The sequence below is a fragment of the Sceloporus occidentalis genome, unplaced genomic scaffold, assembly GCF_023333645.1.
Source record: "Sceloporus occidentalis isolate IW3139 unplaced genomic scaffold, rSceOcc1.0.p SCAF_1, whole genome shotgun sequence".
Classification (NCBI taxonomy): Eukaryota; Metazoa; Chordata; class Lepidosauria; order Squamata; family Phrynosomatidae; genus Sceloporus; species Sceloporus occidentalis.
Genome location: NW_028316981.1, coordinates 228,053,337 through 228,074,901, shown reverse-complemented (window position 1 = coordinate 228,074,901; position 21,565 = coordinate 228,053,337). Strand labels below are relative to the sequence as shown.

At 38.3% G+C, this 21,565-nt stretch overlaps 1 protein-coding gene across 13 annotated transcripts in view; it reads right to left on the bottom strand.

The window, feature by feature from the left end:
- The window catches only part of NFIB (nuclear factor I B), a 328,904-nt gene that overhangs the window by 88,620 nt on the left and 218,719 nt on the right, over window positions 1-21,565 (bottom strand). For all 13 annotated transcript variants that reach the window (XM_089489504.1, XM_089489520.1, XM_089489583.1 and 10 more), the window contains exon 3: window positions 11,091-11,144. In XM_089489504.1, coding sequence (XP_089345630.1) covers window positions 11,091-11,144 — 54 coding nt within the window. The remainder of the gene's footprint in view (window positions 1-11,090; window positions 11,145-21,565) is intronic.

Here is a 21,565-nt window from a genome sequence, read left to right as displayed (position 1 = left end):
TGAGGGCAGGGAACCATCTAATTAAAAATAATAATAATAGTAAGATGCTCTGAGAGCCTTTAGGGCTGAAGGGCGAGGTATAGATAGCGTAATGAATTAATTAATTAATACTTTAAGTTCTAGAGTTGGGCATTTTACTTGTCGGAAAAGTATTCAACTGACTAGTCAAAGATTGTAAGATCATGATCAAGTACTTTAAATTGTATTGGCATGTTTAAAAAAAAAACTACTCATCAGCAGATTTTACATTTATGCAGACCACCAAAACAAAGGTATTAACAGTTATTGTCAGGATACCACAAATTATAACTGGACTTTATAACATGCCAAAATACTAAGGTGCCAGGCCCCTTCCCATCCCTCAAAGTTACACCTTCTTACTACAGACAACTGAGCTGACCCCCCCCCACCCCAAAGTTCAGCATCAGGACAAGTCTACAATTTTTCCCCCAGTTTCAGCACGGGGATTTGGTAATGGTTTGGACATGTGCACAATGCTGAGTAAACATCTCCAAAACAACTGCTGCAAAAATATTCAAGCTTTCTCCAGGTCCAAGCTGCGAAGGAAAACTGAGAAATGTAATTACTTCATTTCTGAAGTACCTGAAAAGCCTCAAATTAAGGGATAGTACCCTATACTGAGCATGGGAAATGAAATTTCAAATGTTATTTATAATAAAATTAATTATTATAAGAGAATTAGGTAATAATATTATTATTAATGTATTTGTGATGTGCCTTCAAGTCAACTTTGATTTATAGTACCCTATCAAACAGTTTTCTTGATAAGAGTTATTCAGGGGATGTTTGCTGTTGCCTTCCTCTAAGGCAGTGCTTCTCAATTATTTTCTGTCATGCCCCCCTAGGAAGAAGAAAACATTTTGCGCCCCCGCGCAACTGTAAATAGTATCATTTGTCTATAAAATTGTTATAAGTACACCTCTGCATAACAGAACCTCGCGCCCCCCCTGGGGGGCCCACCCCACTATTTGAGAAGTACTGCTCTAAGGCTCTAAGGGTGTTACCATGGCTGATCAGGGATTCAAATTCTGTTATCCAAGAGTCTAGATCCAGCATGGTGACACTGTTTCATGTTCACAGATATAAGATTAAAAGAAGATGAAATTAATATAGAAATGAAAAAAAGTAAGAGCAATAATTAAAAGCAAGTCATTTTTCAAGGCAGTTGTGTTAAACAAGCTGTAGAGAAATTGTGCAAGAACAAAGGATTTGTAGTTTTGTGAGATATTTAGCCTTCTCTGGGAGTTCTGATGCCACAACAAACTAAAATTCCAGGATTCCATAGGATGGAGCTATGACAGTTAAAGCTGTGTCAAACTGCATTAATCCTGCAATATGGCTGCAGCCCCACAGTTTTTGCATGGTGCCATACAGAAAATTAAATCAGTGCTTGTCATGTGTGACATTTTATTTTCAATAAACAATTATTGGGAAACATGGTTTGTTCATTATCACTGCCTATTCTTGAAGACAGCTGAACACACTGTTTCAGAGACTGCTAGTTAAATTTAAACTTTTCCCTAGGGCCTACACCATGAGAGCTAGTAATGTGATTTAAAATCAGACATAAAACAAACCCAGAATCACAGCAACAGGTATTTTCAGAGTTGTAAGAAACAGTATTTTACTTTTTAATGTGTGTGTAGAAGTTTCCTTAGCCACAGATGCCTGGCTTGATGGTAGTGTACTGATAAAACAGGAGCAAGGTGGGGTTTTTTTATGTGCCAATGATTTCAGATATACATTATGAAGTTGCTCCCTACAGTCTAGGGGGACAACAAATTTCAGGTACCCATGACAACAACAAATGAGGTTTAGGATAAAGAGAAGCTGTTCTCCAGTTGAAAAGCATGATGGCATTCATTACATCTGCCAGATAAGCAACAGTTCTTGAGCTAGAACTAGCCCCATTTTGAGAACCAACAAGGGGCAGTGAAGCTGTGAGGACTTTCACAGCCTCTGAGCCTGTCCAAGGGTTGGACCTCTATCTCCTTTGAAGTCATAGACACAAACCTCTACCAGTCTTCCTCTGCTCAGATCTGATGAGAGAGAGTAGGAGCAAGTGGGCTTTCTTCACTTCTGTCAGGCAGTTAAGGCTCCAACCCCATCCTGAGCAGATGCACAAGCAAAAGCCTGTGTGTTTGTGCTGCATTTCTTTCTTTATTTTCTGCTTTTTTCCCAATCCAGGATTCAAAGTGGCTTATCACAAATTAAAAAATACATGGAGTGCATGTACACTGTAAAACTAATGCAATTTGTTAAGTGTTATAACTCCATCCTATGGAAACATATGCTCTGTAGTTTTACAAGCCCATTAGCCTTCTTTGGCAAAGCATGTTAGTGTCTCACAAAACTACAAATTCCAGGATTCTGTGGGATGGAGCCATGGCAGTTAAAAGTGGTGTCAAACTGTGTTATTACTACAGTATAGGCACATCCATAATAAAAAATACCCAAAATACAAAAGTTAAAAAGAGATTAAATGATCAAAAAATTAAAACCAAATCAAAACGTACACCATTGAACACACACACAACAGCACAACAATTAGGAAAACCCAATAAATTGTTGGAAGGGTGTTAGTATACAAAGAGAGTTCCAGAGTCTGGGGGCAGCCACTGAGAAGATTCTCTGCTGTGCTCCCTCCCACCAGAAGGTGATGGGAGAGACAGAAGGAGATTCTCAGCGGTTCCCAAAGTATGGACAGATTTGTAAGGAAGAATACAGTCCTTCAAAAAACATGGACCTGGGCTATATAGAGCTTTCTAGGTTAAAGCCAGCACTTTGGATTGTCCCCTGTACTAGGCCCTCTGGTCCAAAACACACTGCAGAAATAATCCAGTTTGAGATCGTTTTAACTGCCCTGGCTCAATGCTAGGGGATTCTGGGAACTATAGTTGTGAGACATTTAGTCTTCTCTGTCAGAGAGCGCTGGTGCCACAATCAACTACAATTCCCAGAATTCTCTAGCACTGAGCCAAGGCAATTAAAGTGGTCTCAAAGTGGATTAAACTGGATTAACTGAGAGTTCCTGCATGGCAGTGGGTTGGACTGGTTGACCCTTGTGGTCTCTTCCAACTCTACGATTCTGTGAAACTAGATTACAGGAGCCCTGGTGGCACACTATGAACACTAACTCAGAGGTAAAACAAACATGTCTGGGGATGGGAAAAGTAGAGATCATCCGTTCCCCTTTTCTCGTCTCATGACACTGACCAAAGCTTGGCTGACCTCTTGTCATTGAAGAAGGGACAAGCAAGATAATCATGACACTGATATGTCAACTGATAGATAGGTTCCATCTATGGAATGAAAGGCATCCTAAACACTTCACAAGAAATAGGTTTTTAAAGAATAAATACTTGTTTAAGCCATAGTTCATTTTTATACTTGTCGACTGAGCTTTTAAATTCCACACAGAATGGCAAGTGAAACAGCACGAGACACAAAACAAATCCAAAATGTCATTGGTTTCTTAGAAACAAAACTGAAGGTTCCATGTAAATAACTGCTTGTGAACAACTTTATTCACACCACATTCAACTGAGGCACATCTGGGATATTCTGTCACCAAGTAATGACAGACTTAGTGGTAGCATGATCACTTTCAAAATCTTTAATTTTGTGTTGCTGAAAAGAGAACATGTATAGAAATAAATCAATATATACTTAAATAACTACAGACCAGCATGACTTCTGATCCACTTGAAAATTACAGTAATATTCCAGTTTCAATATTATTTACATAATTTCTGGCACTGAAATTTTTAACCATGAGTAAGGCAAGGGACTGTTAAACTTGAATCATCTTTCCCACTCTTGTCATATGGGTTAGATCCCTATCCACATGAGGGTAAGTTGCGGTCCAATAAAATAATGCATCCATCTGTGCTTAGAATCGCATACAACTCAAGAAAAACTAATGATTACACATTCAGAAGAGCTGTAAAAACAAAGGCCACCTGCCACTACTAAAACATCATTTCCAAGCTGTATGTTGCAGATTAAAATGTTTCCCACCACTATTGCATGAGAAATTATTTCCTCCAAGTATGGTGTGGCCCAAAATGATACAGCTCTTCCAGAACTTCTTTCTACAGTATTGGAGACCTTGGATATCTTCATGTTCATTATGTGCAGACCTGAGCAACCACAGATTGAAATTAAGAAGCATTTTTTTAAAAAAATTACCTGCAATCGACTGCAGCCAGACTGAGAAGCAGGACTGTGGCGGAGGCTGCGGTGGCAAGGCCTAGGCACCAGGCATACATTTTCCCTGCTTTGGCTGTAGTGATTCTGATATTTCCTTCAAAATGTGAAAGCAGCAGGTTGTGTGCTCCCTGCCATCCCCGACCCCCCCCCCCCCATGGCTGATGGAAGTCAATCTTTGGAAGGGGTCAGCAGGGGAGTCAGAAGTGACAAGTGTCTGGTGCTCAGAGCTTTCTGCCACCGCTTCCTCCTCTTTGGCTGATGGAAGTCAGTTCCAAGAAAGAGTTAGCAGGGGAGGCAGCCACAGCTTCTGCCTTTTGAAGAAAAGAGCATAATCACTGCGGTCAAAGGAAAAAGAATGCACACCTGGTGACTGGGCCTTGCCACTGCAGCTTCTGCTAATATCCTCTGACCGCTTCTCAGCCTGATTGAAGTCAATTGCAGGTAATATTAAATTTTAAATACTGACTTGAGCAGCCGTGTGTGTGTGTGTGTGTGTGTGTGTGTGTGTGGGTAGAAGTGGGGGTTGGAATCAATCTCCCTCAGACAGCAAGGGACCACTGTATTGTCTATCTGTCTGTGTCTCCATCCAATCACCCATGCCATCTTCTGAAGCTCAAAAAGAACATTAAAAAAACAGAAAACAAAAAATAATAATACTTTAGTTGTCAAAGTAATTCAAAACATCAAGGTTATAAGATATGATTTGTGTCCCTTCATGAAAATGGATTGAAGAGGGCCCAATTAGTGCTCCAGAAAAATTACTTTCCAATTTTAAAAGAGCATAGAAAGAGAGAAGACTGTTCTGCATTTCAAACAAGGGGGCCTCTGAAACCATGGATGTCTTTAAAAGGGATTTTACTCATACTTGAAGAGGCAGTCCCTCAGATAGTCAGGCAGTTAAAGTGGTTAGAAGTTTAAAGATTCAACTTGATACCTTGTTTTAAGTCTTCAAAAACTACTGCCAAGCAATTCAGATGTTACTGAAGTGATGTAGCCATGGTACTATACACCAGTTAGCAGCCTTGGTGCTACTACATTCTGTACAAATTGACATTTCCAGAGGAAGGATAGCATCGTTGTTACAACTTAAGTTGATGTAACAAAGACATGGATAAATGTTGCTGGATCAGACAGGCTCAGAAACATACAGACTATATCAGTAATGGTGAACCTATGGCACATGTGCCAGAGGTGGCACTGAGAGCCCTCTCTGTGGGCACATGTGCCATCGCCCCAGCACAGAGTTTGCCAGTGTTTGTTACTAGAAAGCCAAAGGGACATGGCACTTTGCAATAAATAATTGGGTTTTGGGTAACAGTTTGGGCACTCGGCTTCTAAAAGGTTCTCCATCACTGGACTATATTAACTCGCTGACACTGATGCTATCTAATTAAAAGTTCATGGATGGTGTATTTTTATTATTATATTATGATATGAATTTATGCCTTTCTCCAAAAGTTGGGACTCAGGCTGACTCAAGTGCAGGATCAAGAAATCCCCAAAAAATACAAACCTGACTTTTCAGGAGAAGCACAACACCTTTCAGAACAGGCTGAATTCCCCAAATCCAAGTTCATGCTGGCCAACAGGTATCTCTGTCTTCCCTGTTTTTAATTTAAGCTTGTTTTTCCTTGTTCAGCCCACTGAACTCAGCTCATTGCTGAACACCTGACTGCTTCCTCAGAATCAGATAACAAAGAACAATAGAATTCTTTGGACAGATTTTTGAGAGCCGCAAGCACAAAAGCAACTGAAATTACAAAGAAAATCCAAACAGTTTTGAAGATGTGTGCTCTCACCTGTCTTGAAACTTTATTTAATATGCTGAGGGTGAGACATGGGATCATGCGGCCCCTTCCAAGGCCTCCTTCTTAACTTTGCTCAATAAACAACATCAGTACAGATACTGCTTAAGTCTAATAACTACCAGAGTTAGTTTCTTTTCTTTTCTTTTCTACTATTTTTGGGTGTTTGAACAGGAAAAAAGGAATAAGTTATATTTCTGAAACATGATGTATTTCCCCCCACTATATTTTACATTCTATGAATCCACACAATTTTCTCTGCAACACTTTATAAAACAGCCAATGAGTAGAATTAAATAGCATAATCTTTCTCAACCTACAGATAAAAATTGAAAAATTCTTCAAAGTACCCACTACTTTAAAAAAAATTCATTAAATACTAGGTACTCCTTAAAGTCACGAGGTCCTGTTTGATCTTGGAAACTATGCTGGTTATTATTTGGATAAAGGACCTCCAGTGAATACCAGGTGCTGTAGGCTATATTTCAGAGGAAGGAGCTGGCATAAAATACCTCTGAGTGCAGGATTTTAATATTCCTCGCCTAAGAAAACCCTAGTAATTTGCCATAAGTTGACAGGTAACTTGAAGGTACATATTCACAGAGGGAGAGAGAGAAATGCACACACACTTTGCACTTTCAGTTTTAGTAATAGTGCTAGCGACTTACTTCTTCTTCACCTGGCAGTTTTAACTGCCCTGGAAATGAGCTGTAAGGGCAATGACAATTTCTGCTTCCCAGAGTCTTGGTAGCCTACCAATAGAGCTTGCTGTGCCCGCCATGATGGTCTGTTTGGACTAACAGTCCTAACTATGTGCATTAGATGTGCTAGCAGAACAACTCTGTGGACCTTATCACACGTGGTCCAAGCATCATCAAAACATTCCAGAAACGTTGCAGAAGCGCCAGGATATGATCATCCATGGGGCTTCTGAAGTGTAATTGAGGCTTCCTGCTATGTTCCCATCATGGAATAATTCGTGGGGAAGCCATTTTCTGAATAAGGGGATATCCCATTATTCAGAAAATGGCTCCTCCTGGCTTCCTTGCAAACAATTCCATGATGGGAACATAGCGGGAAACCTCAATTACACTTTAGAAGCCCCACGGACAATCATATCCCTGGCGCTTCTGCATCGTTTCTGCAACATTTCCATGATGTTTGGACGATGTTTCGCCTGTGATAAGGTTCTTTGCCTTTCCCAGTAACATGATACAGTCAGCCCTTCTTATACACGGATTTTTTATACACGGATTCAAGCATACACGGTTTGAAAATGTTCCAAAAAAGTATACATTTACCTTGATTTTCCATTTTTTATTAGGGACACAATTTTGCTGTGTCATTATATTTAATGGGACTTGAGCATACACGGATTTTGTTACACACGGGGGATCTTGGAACCAAACCCCAGCGTATAACAAGGGTCCACTATACTCTCACTGCATATCCCCTCTGGGAAAAGTTTATTATTCTAACACACTATTAATTGTATAAGCTCTTCAAATTTTTTTTAATCTGGGCACCTGATATTTAATATTCCACAACATCTCAAGACTGAAGGTTTTGGAATTGTAAACCATCAGTCATCAAAAGCTGGTTCATCAGCAAGCTAAACTCTAAGTGAAAGAACTAAGAGGTTTGATTCAGTTACTGCTTATGATGCTACTTCCACAACATGCAATTGAAATGTAAAGAAAATGAAAAGAAACGAAAGCAAGTTTTCAAGTTACTATTCACACTCACTGTGAACTACACTTGGTTAGTGTTGTATTAATATTATCAACACACTGAATGTATTATTAATGGACCCAGTGTATTTTTAGGAATAAATTATGGAGAATTTTAGCAACTGTAGTTAATGCTCTTTTGTCTGGCAAGGAGTATTGCTAAGAAGGCAAATTACCAGACATCCTAAAAAATGCAACTGTCTAGCCAAACACAGAGAAACCAACTTTCAATGCCAATAGCCTCACTTACTAAAGTTCCCAGGCTTCTTCTTCTTTTTTCTTTTTTTTGCTCCGCTTAGCAAAGCATTTAAAAAGGTAACAGTCAACATAATAGTTAGCATTTAAAAAACCTCTATTGCGGTGCCCCAGTTATTAAATACTATTCTCAGAAGGTTAATGTACACCAGTGGTTCTCAACTGGAGTGGGGCGTACATAAGACTTGGAGGTCCTGATCTCTCCTCCTCCTGCTCCTCTTCCCAAATTTTTTTTACGTGTAAAATTTACACATGTATTGAGTTAGGTATTGAATTTACTTAAATAACACTGTTCAAATTTGAATCATGTTATTTCCTTATAAGATGTTAAAATATGATATATGAACATGAGAATGAAAATATGCACACTAAATAAACAAAATAGTTTCATTCATATACAATGTCAAGTGGGGGACAATGTAAAGGATGCAGATGTCCAAGGGTAAAAAGTTGGAGTGCCACTGATCTATGCCATTTCTGATGTCTTTTGTGTGTGTGTGTGCAAGTACCGTTTTTCTATTTGAGGGCACCCAAAAGGAATTCATTTATCCCATTTGGTCCCCTATTGACTACTGCTCCGAGAATGATACACAGCTAAATGTGGTTTTAAGAACAAAGTTATGCAGAAGTACTTAATAGTATTGAGTTATTTTAAAGTACAAACAATGAGCATCACGATTCATTCAATTCTTCTAAAATAAAAAGATCTTCAGCTCTGCCCAGAGAAGCTTGTCCATAAAAACTGACTAGGTAAGAACAATATTATTCTGAGAAACAAGGGCAAATGGTAACTATGACATAGATGGAGGGATCCAAAGCTGAAAAAGGAAGAGGGAAAAAAAACATAAACAGGGCAGCTATCGTCTGGAGGCTCCACAAAGCAGGGCTTTATGGAAGAGTAGCAAGAAGAAAACCACTGCTGAAACAAAAATCAAGCCCATTTGAAGTTTGTAAATATGCATATGCACACTATAAACATGTGAGAAAAGGTTCTCTGGTCTAATAAGATGAAAATTGAACTTTCTGGCCTTCCCACCAAATGCTATGAGTGGTGTAAAGCCAACAGTAATTGCACTGAAAACACCATCCCTATGGGGAAACACGGTGGTAACAGCCTGATGATGTGGCTTGTAGCAATATTCACCCCGTACCAAGACTTGGACTGATGACACACACTGGGAACCTTGTCAGGATCAGAGGGAAACCTGTTGCAATCTCTAATGTACCTGGGACTGGGGTGAAGCTTCATCTTCCAACACAATGATGACCATAAATACACAAACAAAGTAATGCTAGAATGGTTTTTAAAAAGAATCTTAATGTCTTAGAATGCCCCAGTCAAAGACCAGATCTCTATTCAACTGCAAATCCATGATGAGACTTGAAAGCTGCTGTTCAACCACAGTAAAAATTCAGGCTTTTTAAAAACCAGACCTGGAACAATTTTGACAGAAATAAAGCCCAAAAGTACAAATTTAGATGTACACAGCTGAAAGACATTCACCCAAGAAGGCTTGCAACACTAATTGTGGCCAAAGGTGCTTTTACCAAATACTGACTCAGGGTTGAATACTTATGCAAACAGCAAGGCCTAGTTTGTTTTTGTTAATTCTTGTGCTGTAGTAAAAGTATTTTACATATCCACAATGTTGAATATCTCTGCAGCCAAAAAGACATTCAAGAAAGCAGTACATGTGCAACATAGCTTTCATTGCAGTCTTCTGAACCCCAGCCCCATTCTACTACACCATATGCTTCTTTTTAATCCTACAAGCAATAAGGCACTATTTTGAAAAATGTAACAAAAGACTTATCTCGAAAGACTGGGCAGAAATCCTTAGAGATCTTAAGACAGTCAATGACAATCAAAGGAGACAGTGCTAGGCAACACAGAATAATGCTCTAATTCATTATAAAGCATAGAATCATAGGCCTGTTACAGACTGCCAAAATAAAGCTGTTTCGGGTCTCTTTGGAGGTATGCTGTTTAAATGATGCATGCATCCTAAGAATCCGGAAGCTGCACCAAAGCTGCCCTCCAGTGCTTAGGAATGGAGTGTGGCTTTGGCGCAACCTCCGGACTCTTAGGACCCATGCATCATTTAAACAGCATACCTCCAAAGAGACCTGAAGCAGCTTTATTTTGGCAGTCTGTAACAGGCCATAGAGAAGATCACAAGAACCATCCAGTTGAACCCCTGCCATGCAGGAAGACACTATCAAAGCACTCCTGACAGATAGTCATCCAGCCTCTGTTTAAAAAACCTACAAAGAAGGCATGCCATCACACTTCCAGGCAGCATTTTCCACTGTCAAACAGCTCTTACTGTCAGGGAGTTTTTTTCTAATGCTGAGGTGCAAACTTTTTTCCTCTAATTTCAATCCATTGCTCTGTATAGTAGAGACTTGTGGCAACCCTAAGGCATTCATAATATGAATCAACCTAGGGCCATTCTATTTAAGATTCAATGTCATTTTACCGGAGGGTTACCTATTAAAAAACCCAAATATGATTTGGATCAGAGAGTGGACTGGACTTATGTAACAACTCTAGATTAGAAGGTTCTGAAGATGCACTGCACAGGTGGAGGATAACTCATTTGTATGATTCACTGAGACAACTATGGAAAAACTTATTGAAGAATTATTTCTCTAGAAAACACCTAAAGAAATACTAATTTAATTAGTACTGGAATTAGCATGGTTCTCAGTTGACAAATGTTTGTGAAAACTTAATTGATCATATGTTCATCTTATTAACAAATTAATATAAAACTGTAGATTACAAAATTGAAAAGAACAATGTCTTATTCTTCAAATGGCAGAATTTAAAACACTTATCAAAGTAATTTAATTTCAGATCAGCTTCCACACTGTATTCTTTCTCACTCTTACAGGATGTTAAGAATTTTTTTTTAATTAATCATACATTTACAAAACCAGAATTGGGCATTTACTACTTCCCAAAAAATGCTGTTACCAAAATGAAAATTGCTTGCCAAAACAAAATAGGATGCTGGGTTCTGAAACAATGTGTAACAGGAAAATAATCTAAAACTTATTTTACCTGGTGGATTCTTGGCAGGATCATTGTGGCTTGGACTTCCTGATTGTCCAGAATCTACAAATAAATTGAAGAAATGAGTTACCAATATGATTTGTAGTTTGCATGTCACAAAGGCTAAGAGTCTTTTGAAAGTGAATATTCTGCAAAAAATCAATTCTGAAAAGCTAATACTAGGGTTTTTCAAATCTGCTGACATGCTTTGTTACCATGTTGCAGAGTAGCTACATATATTTGATAGATATTTAATTTAAAAAGTAATGTTCTTGGGAGAAAAACAATAATATTTCAGAGTTGGAATTATAGTCAGTTTAGAATTTTAAAATATTTTACCATACTGATATTTTACAATTTTAAACTATTTGTCTTTTACATTTAAATATTTTAATTGGATCCTTGGATATTTATATTCATTTTCACTGTAAACATTCTTTTATTTTAGAAAGGCAGAATGAAATCAAACATCAACATTTTTTTCTGTGCCCATGTCTGATAATTTACCATTGATTATTTTTTCCTAATTATAATTAACCTTCGACTACTGAAACATGCTAGAACTCACAAATTTCCCAGAAACCTACAACACTTTCCCATCATTTGACTTCAACTATGCTACTGATTTAATACTTCAGGTTTAAACAAGCATGTTATTCAAAATACATTCTATCCTTGGTTATTCAGAAGTAAGACCTACTGAACCTGATAAAATTTATTTCAAATTATGAGCATGATGTACGTTTTGGCTGTGATTTAGAGAAGTTGTCCAGTTTATATATTGTCTTGAAGGGGAAAAATTTTCATTAGTCATTGCCTACTTCTCAACAAATTCTGCAAATTCAGCTGTAATAATGTCCTATACAGGCCTTACATAGCTAATGCTTACATAGCTAATGCTAATAAATATTTACAAACTGCATCAGTTTTGGAGAGCCAATGTGGTGCAATGGTTTGAGCACTGGACTAGGACTCTGGAGACCAGAGTTCAAAATCTGGCTCTGCCATGGAAACCCACAAGTTACATTCTCTCAGCCCACAGCATGGCAATGGCAACCTTCCTCTGAGGAAACATGCCAAGAAAACCCCATGAAAGGGTCATGGTCTCCATAAGAAATGACTTGAAGACACACAACAAGAACAACATCAACAACAACAACCTTTGTTCCAAGTAGTTTTTACTTCAACAGTGTTGTACATTAGTGCCTGCCACTACAGAACCACCTGCTTTAAGTCTATAATATAATCATTAGCAAACATTTGATTACACCTGTGCCACTTCATTAGGTTGCTTGCAACCTCAAAATAGTAATCCTATCATTATCTAATTCTGCCTTCTCCAAGGTGGTGTCTGTGGAAGGCACTGATCCTGCTGGGAGATTGTGCTAAAAGTCTGTAGAATGCCTCACACCTTCTCTATGCTTATTTATGCTTTGTAAAAGATTGGGGCGGGGGGAGGAAGAGTGCAGTAGCAGCACCACAACTGGGGATACACAATATAGAGAAGTTAGGGGACATGGTGGCTCAGAGGTTAAGGCGCTGACTCTGATGGACTGCAAAATTGGCAGGTTGGCAGTTCAAGGATAATTTTTCACAATTCATATGTTGCAGTGACAGTATGAGTGACCTCCCCACAAGGAGATCTTCAGCTACCAGTCCCTCCATTCTCATCATCACCCTGGATAGTTTCAGTATTTGTGTGTGCTGCTGGCTGATTAGACTGCTTACCTAAACACGTATTCATCATCTAAGCTGCCCCTTTTCATTGTTTTCTCATATCTCTGGGAGAGAGACTGTATGCATTGCAATGGGGGGGGGGATCTTGCCAAACTAAAAAAAAAGTTTTTTGAATGCCAGTTAAGGGGGGGGCATGGTTCCTGAGAGGACAATACAATCCTATTTAAACTAAATAAGTAAACTTGCTTAGGATGTCAAGGCCCTTGAGACTGTGTCTTTTCATCTCCTACCTTTCAGAATCAACATGTTTGTCTGGTCCACAGAAATACTTTCTACTACTGCCCCTTCCCTTGCTTAGTCAGGTTTATCCAGTTTTAAGGGTTTTTTTCTCCCTCACTTTTCTTCTCTGCCAAGATTGGCTCTTCTCCCAATCCAACCTTGGAACTGAATGCACATATTTATTTTACACCAACTTCCCCCACTATCACAATGAAAAATGTGTTTAGATCTGTACACTACAAAATAAAAACCACAGATCTGGTACAAGCCAGGGCTGCCAGGGTGTGGAAGCATTGATCCAAGTCACTGAATCTTAAGTATCCTCATGATTATTAAGAGGGGCTGCCCACAATCTACAGTAGAATCATAGGGCACCTCTGTGTCCACATATGTGTTCTATGATTTAATTGTGTTTTATTGGCATCCCACTGAAAAGGTACCAAGGTTTGTGCTTTGGATTTATGCTTTTATGGTACAGCTGCACAGCCAAGCACTGGATGTATGAAGGTTCACTGTGTAGCATATACAGCTTTACTCCACTGTAAAGCTCAATCCAATTGCAGCTTGGTGCTATCCCAGATAAAAAGCATGCACATTTACAAATATATATTTTATTTACTATATTCAGCTTCTTTTTATGTTTGCCCATGAATCCCATAGGCTCAAAAGGTTGTGGGGTGTCAATGTAATTCAGCGTAAAGCAAAGGGAGCATGCATTTATATTTTAATATTAATCACTGAAAAACTTTTTGGTCATTTTCTTTTTTCCAGTTTCAACAATATTTTTATACCAGTACCTTCTACCAAGCTACCCATTGTCAAACTGTTAACGTTTCTGTGGAATGTTTTTCATTAAGTATACACAAGTGGTAATTAAATCACCATTACGTAATGTGTTTTGGATTTGTAATCTCATCTAAATTAATAAACTGACTCAGCCCTTGCTTATTTTTTAACTGCCCTACTTATGAAGCAGAGCAATCGGAGTAGATTCAGTTTTGATACACATTAAAGAAATTAGTGGACTTATAAAAGCCTATTAGAATGTATAGCTCACTAGACAAACATTTCAGTTTTGTATTCTGTGTATGAGCTCTTTAAATTTTTAATTCTTGCTGCTTAATTCAAATATTTTCTATGCCATTGATAACAACCACATGTTATATTCCTGGAAAATGAACAACTTTTCCCAGCTGTTTTAATGAGGTACATTTTTGCTAAGCAAAGTTTTGTTTTTAAGTTGAAAAGATTTATGTGTCTTTCAAGGATATGAAATAAGCTTCCCATCTCTCATAATACTGGATGAACTTCTCTTTGACATGAGTTTAAGAAGAGATTTACATAGGTCTCCTGCCACATGTGGATGGAGATGAAAGAATGAAGTTTCTTTCCAAAACTTGCTGGACTCCATAGGAAAAAGAAACTGATGTTTAATCTTACCCATCTGGGAAATATTGTGTACTTCAACTATATTTTAATATATGGGCTCTTAGAACTAAAGTAATATTTTTTATTCAGGAATATAGCACAAAGAAGAAATTTGTGATAAGTTTTTTAAAAAACCCTGAGAGTTGGAATGCTATCATGCTGAAAGACTTAATCAGGAAGAAAGACGCAAATGATTTGAAACACAAAGATTGATGAGAACATCAATTTTTCTTGTTCAATGTGGAAGATGTAGCTGACCCAAAAGATGACTAGAATTTAATTTTAAAATGTTCTATTAAAAAAAAGTTCATGCACGCAGTAAGAGCAAGAAACTGGATGTACTTCCCCATGCTGAAGCTCCTCATGGAATGGCCATTTTTCACCTTCCTCCTTATCACTCTGCATGAGAACATCAAAATCAAGTCTAAAGAAGTCACTCAGTTTGAACAAGAGCTTGCAAAAAAGTATGTGCAATCTCGTGTTAAAAACAGAACTTGCAGCACTGTGTAAACTTTCACTTAAGCAGTAAAGAGTAAATAAATGGCCTGAAACAGAAGGACAAGATAGAGTAGCTTCTGGCTGCTTTGGGGGCATACATGCACATGATGCACACCCCCGGAGTAGACACAACTTGGCCTGAGGCTGCCTATGGCAGCTTGAGGCTACTGGGGGAAAAAGCAATCCTTGCCAGTGGCCCTTTCGGGACCACAGTGGTGGCCAGCCTCGGGACCATGACATCCAGTCACCATGGTCTCATGCCAATTGGGGGGTGACCAGGGCTGGAGTGGCCTCTGGCTGCTCCAACCTGGCTGTCTGCTTTGCCCCTAAGAGTGCTTTTCCATTTTTCTACAGTTCTGTGAGCCGGTCCCAAAAGATTTTGGTATATTTCTACAACCGATCTAGCAGTATAACTAGACCTCTAATTAAATGGCAGTTGCCATGCTACACTGTAGCCTTTTCTGAAAAATCCTCTGAACCCTCAACAAGGACCTTCCAAGGTCCAAGGGACTCAAAAATTGCACTGCGTAGGAGTGGACCTGCTCTTCAAGGGACTTCCACCTATGCAGCTTCTTGCTCCAAGCCTCTCTTTCCAACCAGCTGTACCATCAATCAAAATCTATAAATGTGAAACACAGTTCAAAATATTGACAATTGTATTTTCTGTCTCAGGATCACCACAAAAAATATTTCACTTTATTTAACCTATGCTAGTCTGTTGCAAACAAAGCAATAATCTTGAGGCATCTTAACAACTATACTGTAGGATCAAGCTATGTATATGTTTGACTATAAAGCATGTATGGGCTAGTAGTGAACCCTTCACACCAAAAAGAGCGTACAAGAACAGAAGGCAAAACAGTACCACCTTGAAGCTCAAGTGTTTTAAGATGTTTTCCTCAATCCAGCTCACTTTCAATAATAGAGGCAGGATGTAGGAAAAATGTAGAAGCAGAGCAAGATAAAATGAGGGTAAAGGTGGATATGATCCTCTTCTCTGGATAAACATTTTAGTTGTAAAAATTCACCTTTCATTTCTATGCAGTCAAACCCAGTAACCAAATGTTTAACAATGTTGTGCATGTCTTGCTTGGCCCTTATATCTACAAAAGCACATGTCAAATATTCTTTAAATTGATATAAGATTCTTTGTTACCACTGAAAGAACTTCACAAGGTCCCTATGAAGCAAACATTTGCAAATACAATATAGCTATGGCACTGGGTAATTATATGCCCACACTTTAGTTGCTGTATGAAGCAACACACACTGATTTTGGCCCCCTAGCTCTATCTCATGCTTCCTTAGTGCTACTCTCTCTACTTGCATAATTTAGGAATAATGTAAAATGAACACTTAAATTGTTCACTTACGGTAAGTTAGTTTAATTAATGGGTAATGGCTCATTCAATGCATTTTCTTTTTGGGTAAAAAAGATACCACATTTTAAAGAACAAAAACTTATCAGGACATTGTTTTAGTGTAGCTATTCAATTGACTGGATGACACAGAGTATATGTTTAACTGTTAAACGAGAGAATATGGCTCTTCTAATACTAACTTCTCTTATAATTGCAGTGTAATTCTAGTCTTCCAAAGTGGTAGTTAAAGCCAAAATGACTATATATTTTTTCAGGAACAACAGCAAATGGGGGCTATTTATCTTTGTGAATACTGCTTCAATTAATACAGTTCTGTTGCTCAGAAAAACCAATGGGTAAAAAAGTAATTCCACATTGGTTGGAGAAGGACAGGAGGCTCAATAGATAAACAATTTCCATGGGCACATGTAAAACAATGAAGTTCAATCGCAGCTCAGAAAGATTCAGCAGCCAGTTAGCTGTATGCCAACCCCCAACATGAGAACCCAAACACCATGGATCTAGAATGATGCAAAAAAAAAAAAAAAGGGGGGGGGGTTTCCCAAAATTCACTAAACTTGGAGAGCATCATTTTAGGAATGGATCTCCCAGAATTCAGCTTCATGTTCTCTACTTCTTGCAGTGATTATAATCCCCTTTGTTTTAACCTGGCTGTTATCAGCTACATTTCCTTCTATATCCTGTGAAGTTACAAAATGAACTGAATGAAGCAGGAAGACCACAGAGAGAGCTAGTTATTACACATGCTTCTCTAGGCATTTGTAGGTCTTCCAGCACATGCTCAAGGAGGATGTGCAATGGACAAAAGGAAAGATGAGGAAAAAGGTGTTATCAGCCTCTGGAATAAGGGTCTAGGACAGTCTTTGTTCATATATCATTCTAATAGCCAAGAAAGACAATAGAAGACATAAGGTTCAGTGACCAATACTAGCTATTTAACACTTAGGTTATAACTGCCTGCTACATCCTTGCTAACCGCTTCAGAAAAGTACTAAGTGATTAATCCAGGGCCTATTGTGAAAGTTAATCAGAGCCTGGAAAGATTACTTTGTGGTCTTCAATTGTGACAAATCCCAACAGCCTCCCAGATTCTTGGAGTTGCAATTTAAAAATGAAAAAAATTAAATCCCATATGCTATGTGAGCAAAGGAAACACTAGGTAGAAGAAATAAGGAAACAGCACAGAAGAAACTGAACACTAAACTGATTGCAGTGGACCCTTCCTACCAATGAGGGTTTGGTTCTGGGCCACCCATGATGGGCTGATCTGCAGGACCTTCAATCCACAGGTGGCTAGCCCATCAATATCATAGCCCACTGTATTCATTCAATTCCTATGTTTAAACCTGAGTGATTACCCTAATAAACTTTAAAATGTAATTCAAACATACTCCCAGTGTGATAAAAAAAATAAGCACCATACCTTAAATTATGTCACAGAACCCACAGTGGGCACCAGCAGCTATTAGCTGATCATCTCCAAATGTATTTGGGCCAATAGCACAAAATGATATTACTTAAGAACTGTTTTCCACAGTATTTCTTGCCTTGATGATGACGGTATCAAGCAAAAAGTGCATGTTAGAGTGGATGATCATTCAGAGACCAACCACTGTGAAAAGAACTTCCATTTTGCCTCAAACACAATACTTTTCAATGGAAGTAAAACATGAATCCTGCAATGAGCCAGAGTAAAATGTACTCAAGCAAACTGGCTCTAACACTCAGAAAAATTGTTCACAATATATTACAGTATATAGTAAAGTATATAGTAGGTAAAGTACATTCATTCTTCAATGTAATTTGAGGAACATTTTCTCAAGGAAAATGCTCTTCATATTTCAGTAAGGCAAGTAGATCTCCTTAGCTTCTCAATACTTTTAATCAGAAAACTTCCCCTAGTAACATATTTCTGATATCAAACTCATTTCAAAATTATAAGTGTTAAATCATTAGGACTGAAAGGCTGTACCAATTCAATCATCATATTTACTTTTAAATACTTCTTATGACAAAGAGTTTATTGTGAAATATCTTGAGAATAAAGAATACTATCTTTCTCTCCCCTCACCCATCATGCAGCTCTTTGATCCTCTCCCCTTTTGCTTTAATGTAAGATTTATGGCTTGTATTTATTCCTTGTTTGACTGTAGCTTTTGATGTTCTCAGAGAAATCAGAATTGAGTTTTGCTATATGGTTTCATAAACACCAGAGGAAATGAGATGACTGCTGACCATTTTAATGTATTGTGCTAGTTCAAATAGCAACCTTTTTCATTCTCCCCTCCTGTATTTTGCATTACAGAGGGACAAAACAAAGTACAGAAACAGCTTGAAGAAAGAGGATGGCAGTGAAAAAAGTCTTCATGAAGCAGGGCAGATGAGAAAGGAAGGACTGAGAAGATTTATTCACTCCTAAATTCAGAGAAAGTGTGTGAGACCATGCAGATGATTTTGGGCCAAAGCACACCGCAGAAATAATCAAGTATGACACTGCTTTACCTGCCCTGGCTCACTGCTAGGGAATCCTGAGAATTATAGTTTATTGTGGCACCAGAGCTCTCTGACAAAGGAGGCTGAACATCTCACAAAACTACAGTTCCCAAAACTCCCTAGCATTGAGTCAGGGCAGTTGAAGAGGTCTCAAACTGGATTATTTCTGCAGCGTGTTTTGGCCCTCAGTTACTGTTTCACATTTCACCATATATCTTATGCTAATGATAAAAAAAGCATTAATGAAAGCCATTTAAGTTAGTTCCTGGTTAACAAGGCTAAATTATTGTTTGGTGAACAGAGAAGAGTCTGAGATACAATAAGGCCTCCCACATACACCCCCCTCACACACACACACACACACACACACTTTCATCTTGGCATGAATACAAATGGAAGTAGTGTGGAATCCTTATAGTAACTACCCTGTCTCAAGAAGGTTTGGCATTTGTAAACTATCTACAGGGAACCAAACCCTGGTTCCCTCAGTTCAAGAGTCACACAGTAGTTCATCATTTATATCAGCCTTCCTCAAGTCAGCACCCTTCAGAATAGTTGGATTACAATATCTGCAGTCAACATGGAAGAGGAAACATCTGCACTCTACAAACAACTGTGACAAATGCTCTCCCTAAAATTTCTGATGATTCCACCATATTTCCTCTGAACCCTGGAACTATACATCAAAAGTCATAGTAATGACATTTTTAATAATTGTTATAGATAAAGGGGAGAAAGTCAAGAGACAGATGCAGCCATTTGCTAGTCATTTAACAAAGTCCTGAAGAACAAGATAAAGCTCCTTCATATTTTCCTATTCATGTAGGATAATACAAATCAATTTTCTGTATGATTATACTGGTACATCTGGAATACACCTGACTATTCCGCTGAAAAATTCTTATGCATAATCATCCAACCCTAATTGTGCACATTATTGACAAAGAGCTATAGGCTCTGACAAGGATGTCTATTCAAAAGAATTTGGTTGACCACTGATGTATAAACACCCATGTATATCCATATCTATATCTTTATGTACATCATCTGAGCACACATGTGATTCTGCACAGAATTCTCCCTTGGTTGATCAGAAAGAGAAAACAGATGTGATGTACTGATGCATTTTGAGTAAGATAGTAAGATTTGCTATCTAGTAAATGACCAAGCATCTCAATATGTTTTGTTTTTAATTTGGCCAGGGCGTGGTGGAATAAACTTTGTGTTAAGGTTCCAACAAAGATTATTATTATCATTTTGTGCAGCAATTATTATTTTGTTCAGCAATAAAAACCTACAGGTTTATAATGTCCACTGGAACAGGCTATTCTATTCCTAACAGTGTTTGTTGAAATGATCCTGGGATGACCACATGGAAGGTAAGAAAGCAATAGTTTCAAATTCTGTCATTCACGGGTATGTACAATCAACCCTCCACATCTGCGGGTTTGGCTTTTGTAGATTTGATTATTTGGGCTCTCTAAGACTCTCTAGGTCCTCCATCACAACTCTATGGACAACTTCCACCAAAAGTCACACTAGAGCACCTACAGATTTCTAGAAAGAATGCTTCTGTAGGCATTTGTAGGTCTTCCAGCACAATTCTATGGTCGACATCTAGCAGATGATGATCCCAGTGTTATGCTGGAGGACCTAGAGATCCCTAGAGAGGTGTTCTCTGAAGTAAAAAAAAATGTATTTTTTTAAATTTGTACTTTCTCCACTTTCATGGGTGTCCTTTGCCCCCAACCCCAGAGAATGTGGAGGGCCCACTGAAATACTCCCAAGCATACAGCTTTAAATTAGTACTCAAAGCTAAACAATCGATCACAACATCTGCTAAGGAATTCACTATGTGAAAAGCAATTTTCTAAGATTCCAACCTTTCTTTTAAAAATCATGTTTTTAGCTCCCTTCCTAATTGTAGAGATTAACCTATGCAAGTTGTGGTGAAGTTTCATAACGTAGATTGCAATAACACACAGTTTCCCCACCCCACCCTTACTCTAGAAAGAGCATTCTGTCTAGAAACACATAAGAAGAATGTATTTATGGCTTTGAGAAACACCCATTGATTTTTATCACATTGGTTTCATCATGAATTAATGCTTCAGTGATTTGCAATCATTACTAGCTTCCCCTCTTCATTTGCCAGTACCCACTGTATCAGAGCAGCACAACTCAAGTAAGTAATGTTGGCCTACTAGGATGGCAAAAGAGGTCTGCATGCTACAAATCAATATGTCAGAACTGTGGTTGCTGCACCCATCCTAGCAAGGGCTGGACAAATATTCTGATATTTGAGGTGTGCCCGCTCTAGTAAACATGATCTGAAGGGTGAATGAAAAATTCTTAGCAGAGAACAAACCACTTAGTCCTGGATATTTTAACACATACATAGCTGACAACCTTTTAATAACAAAGAATTTGGTATTAAAAGACCACCGTCAAATCCTTGATGGCATTAAATACCTTTTAACACCAGAGAATTTTATGGGACTTGAAAGACTAGTAAATCTATGATAGGATTGTTGTTTGTTGTGTACCTACAAGTCATTTCCAACTTAAGACAACCCTAAGGAAAACCTATCATGGGGTTTTCCTTGGCAGATTTTGTTTAGAGGAGGTTTGCCATTTCTTTCCCCTAAGGCTGAGGGCATGTGACTTGCCCAAGGTCACTTAATGGGCTTCATGACTGAGCTGGGACTTGAACCCTAGTCTCCAGAG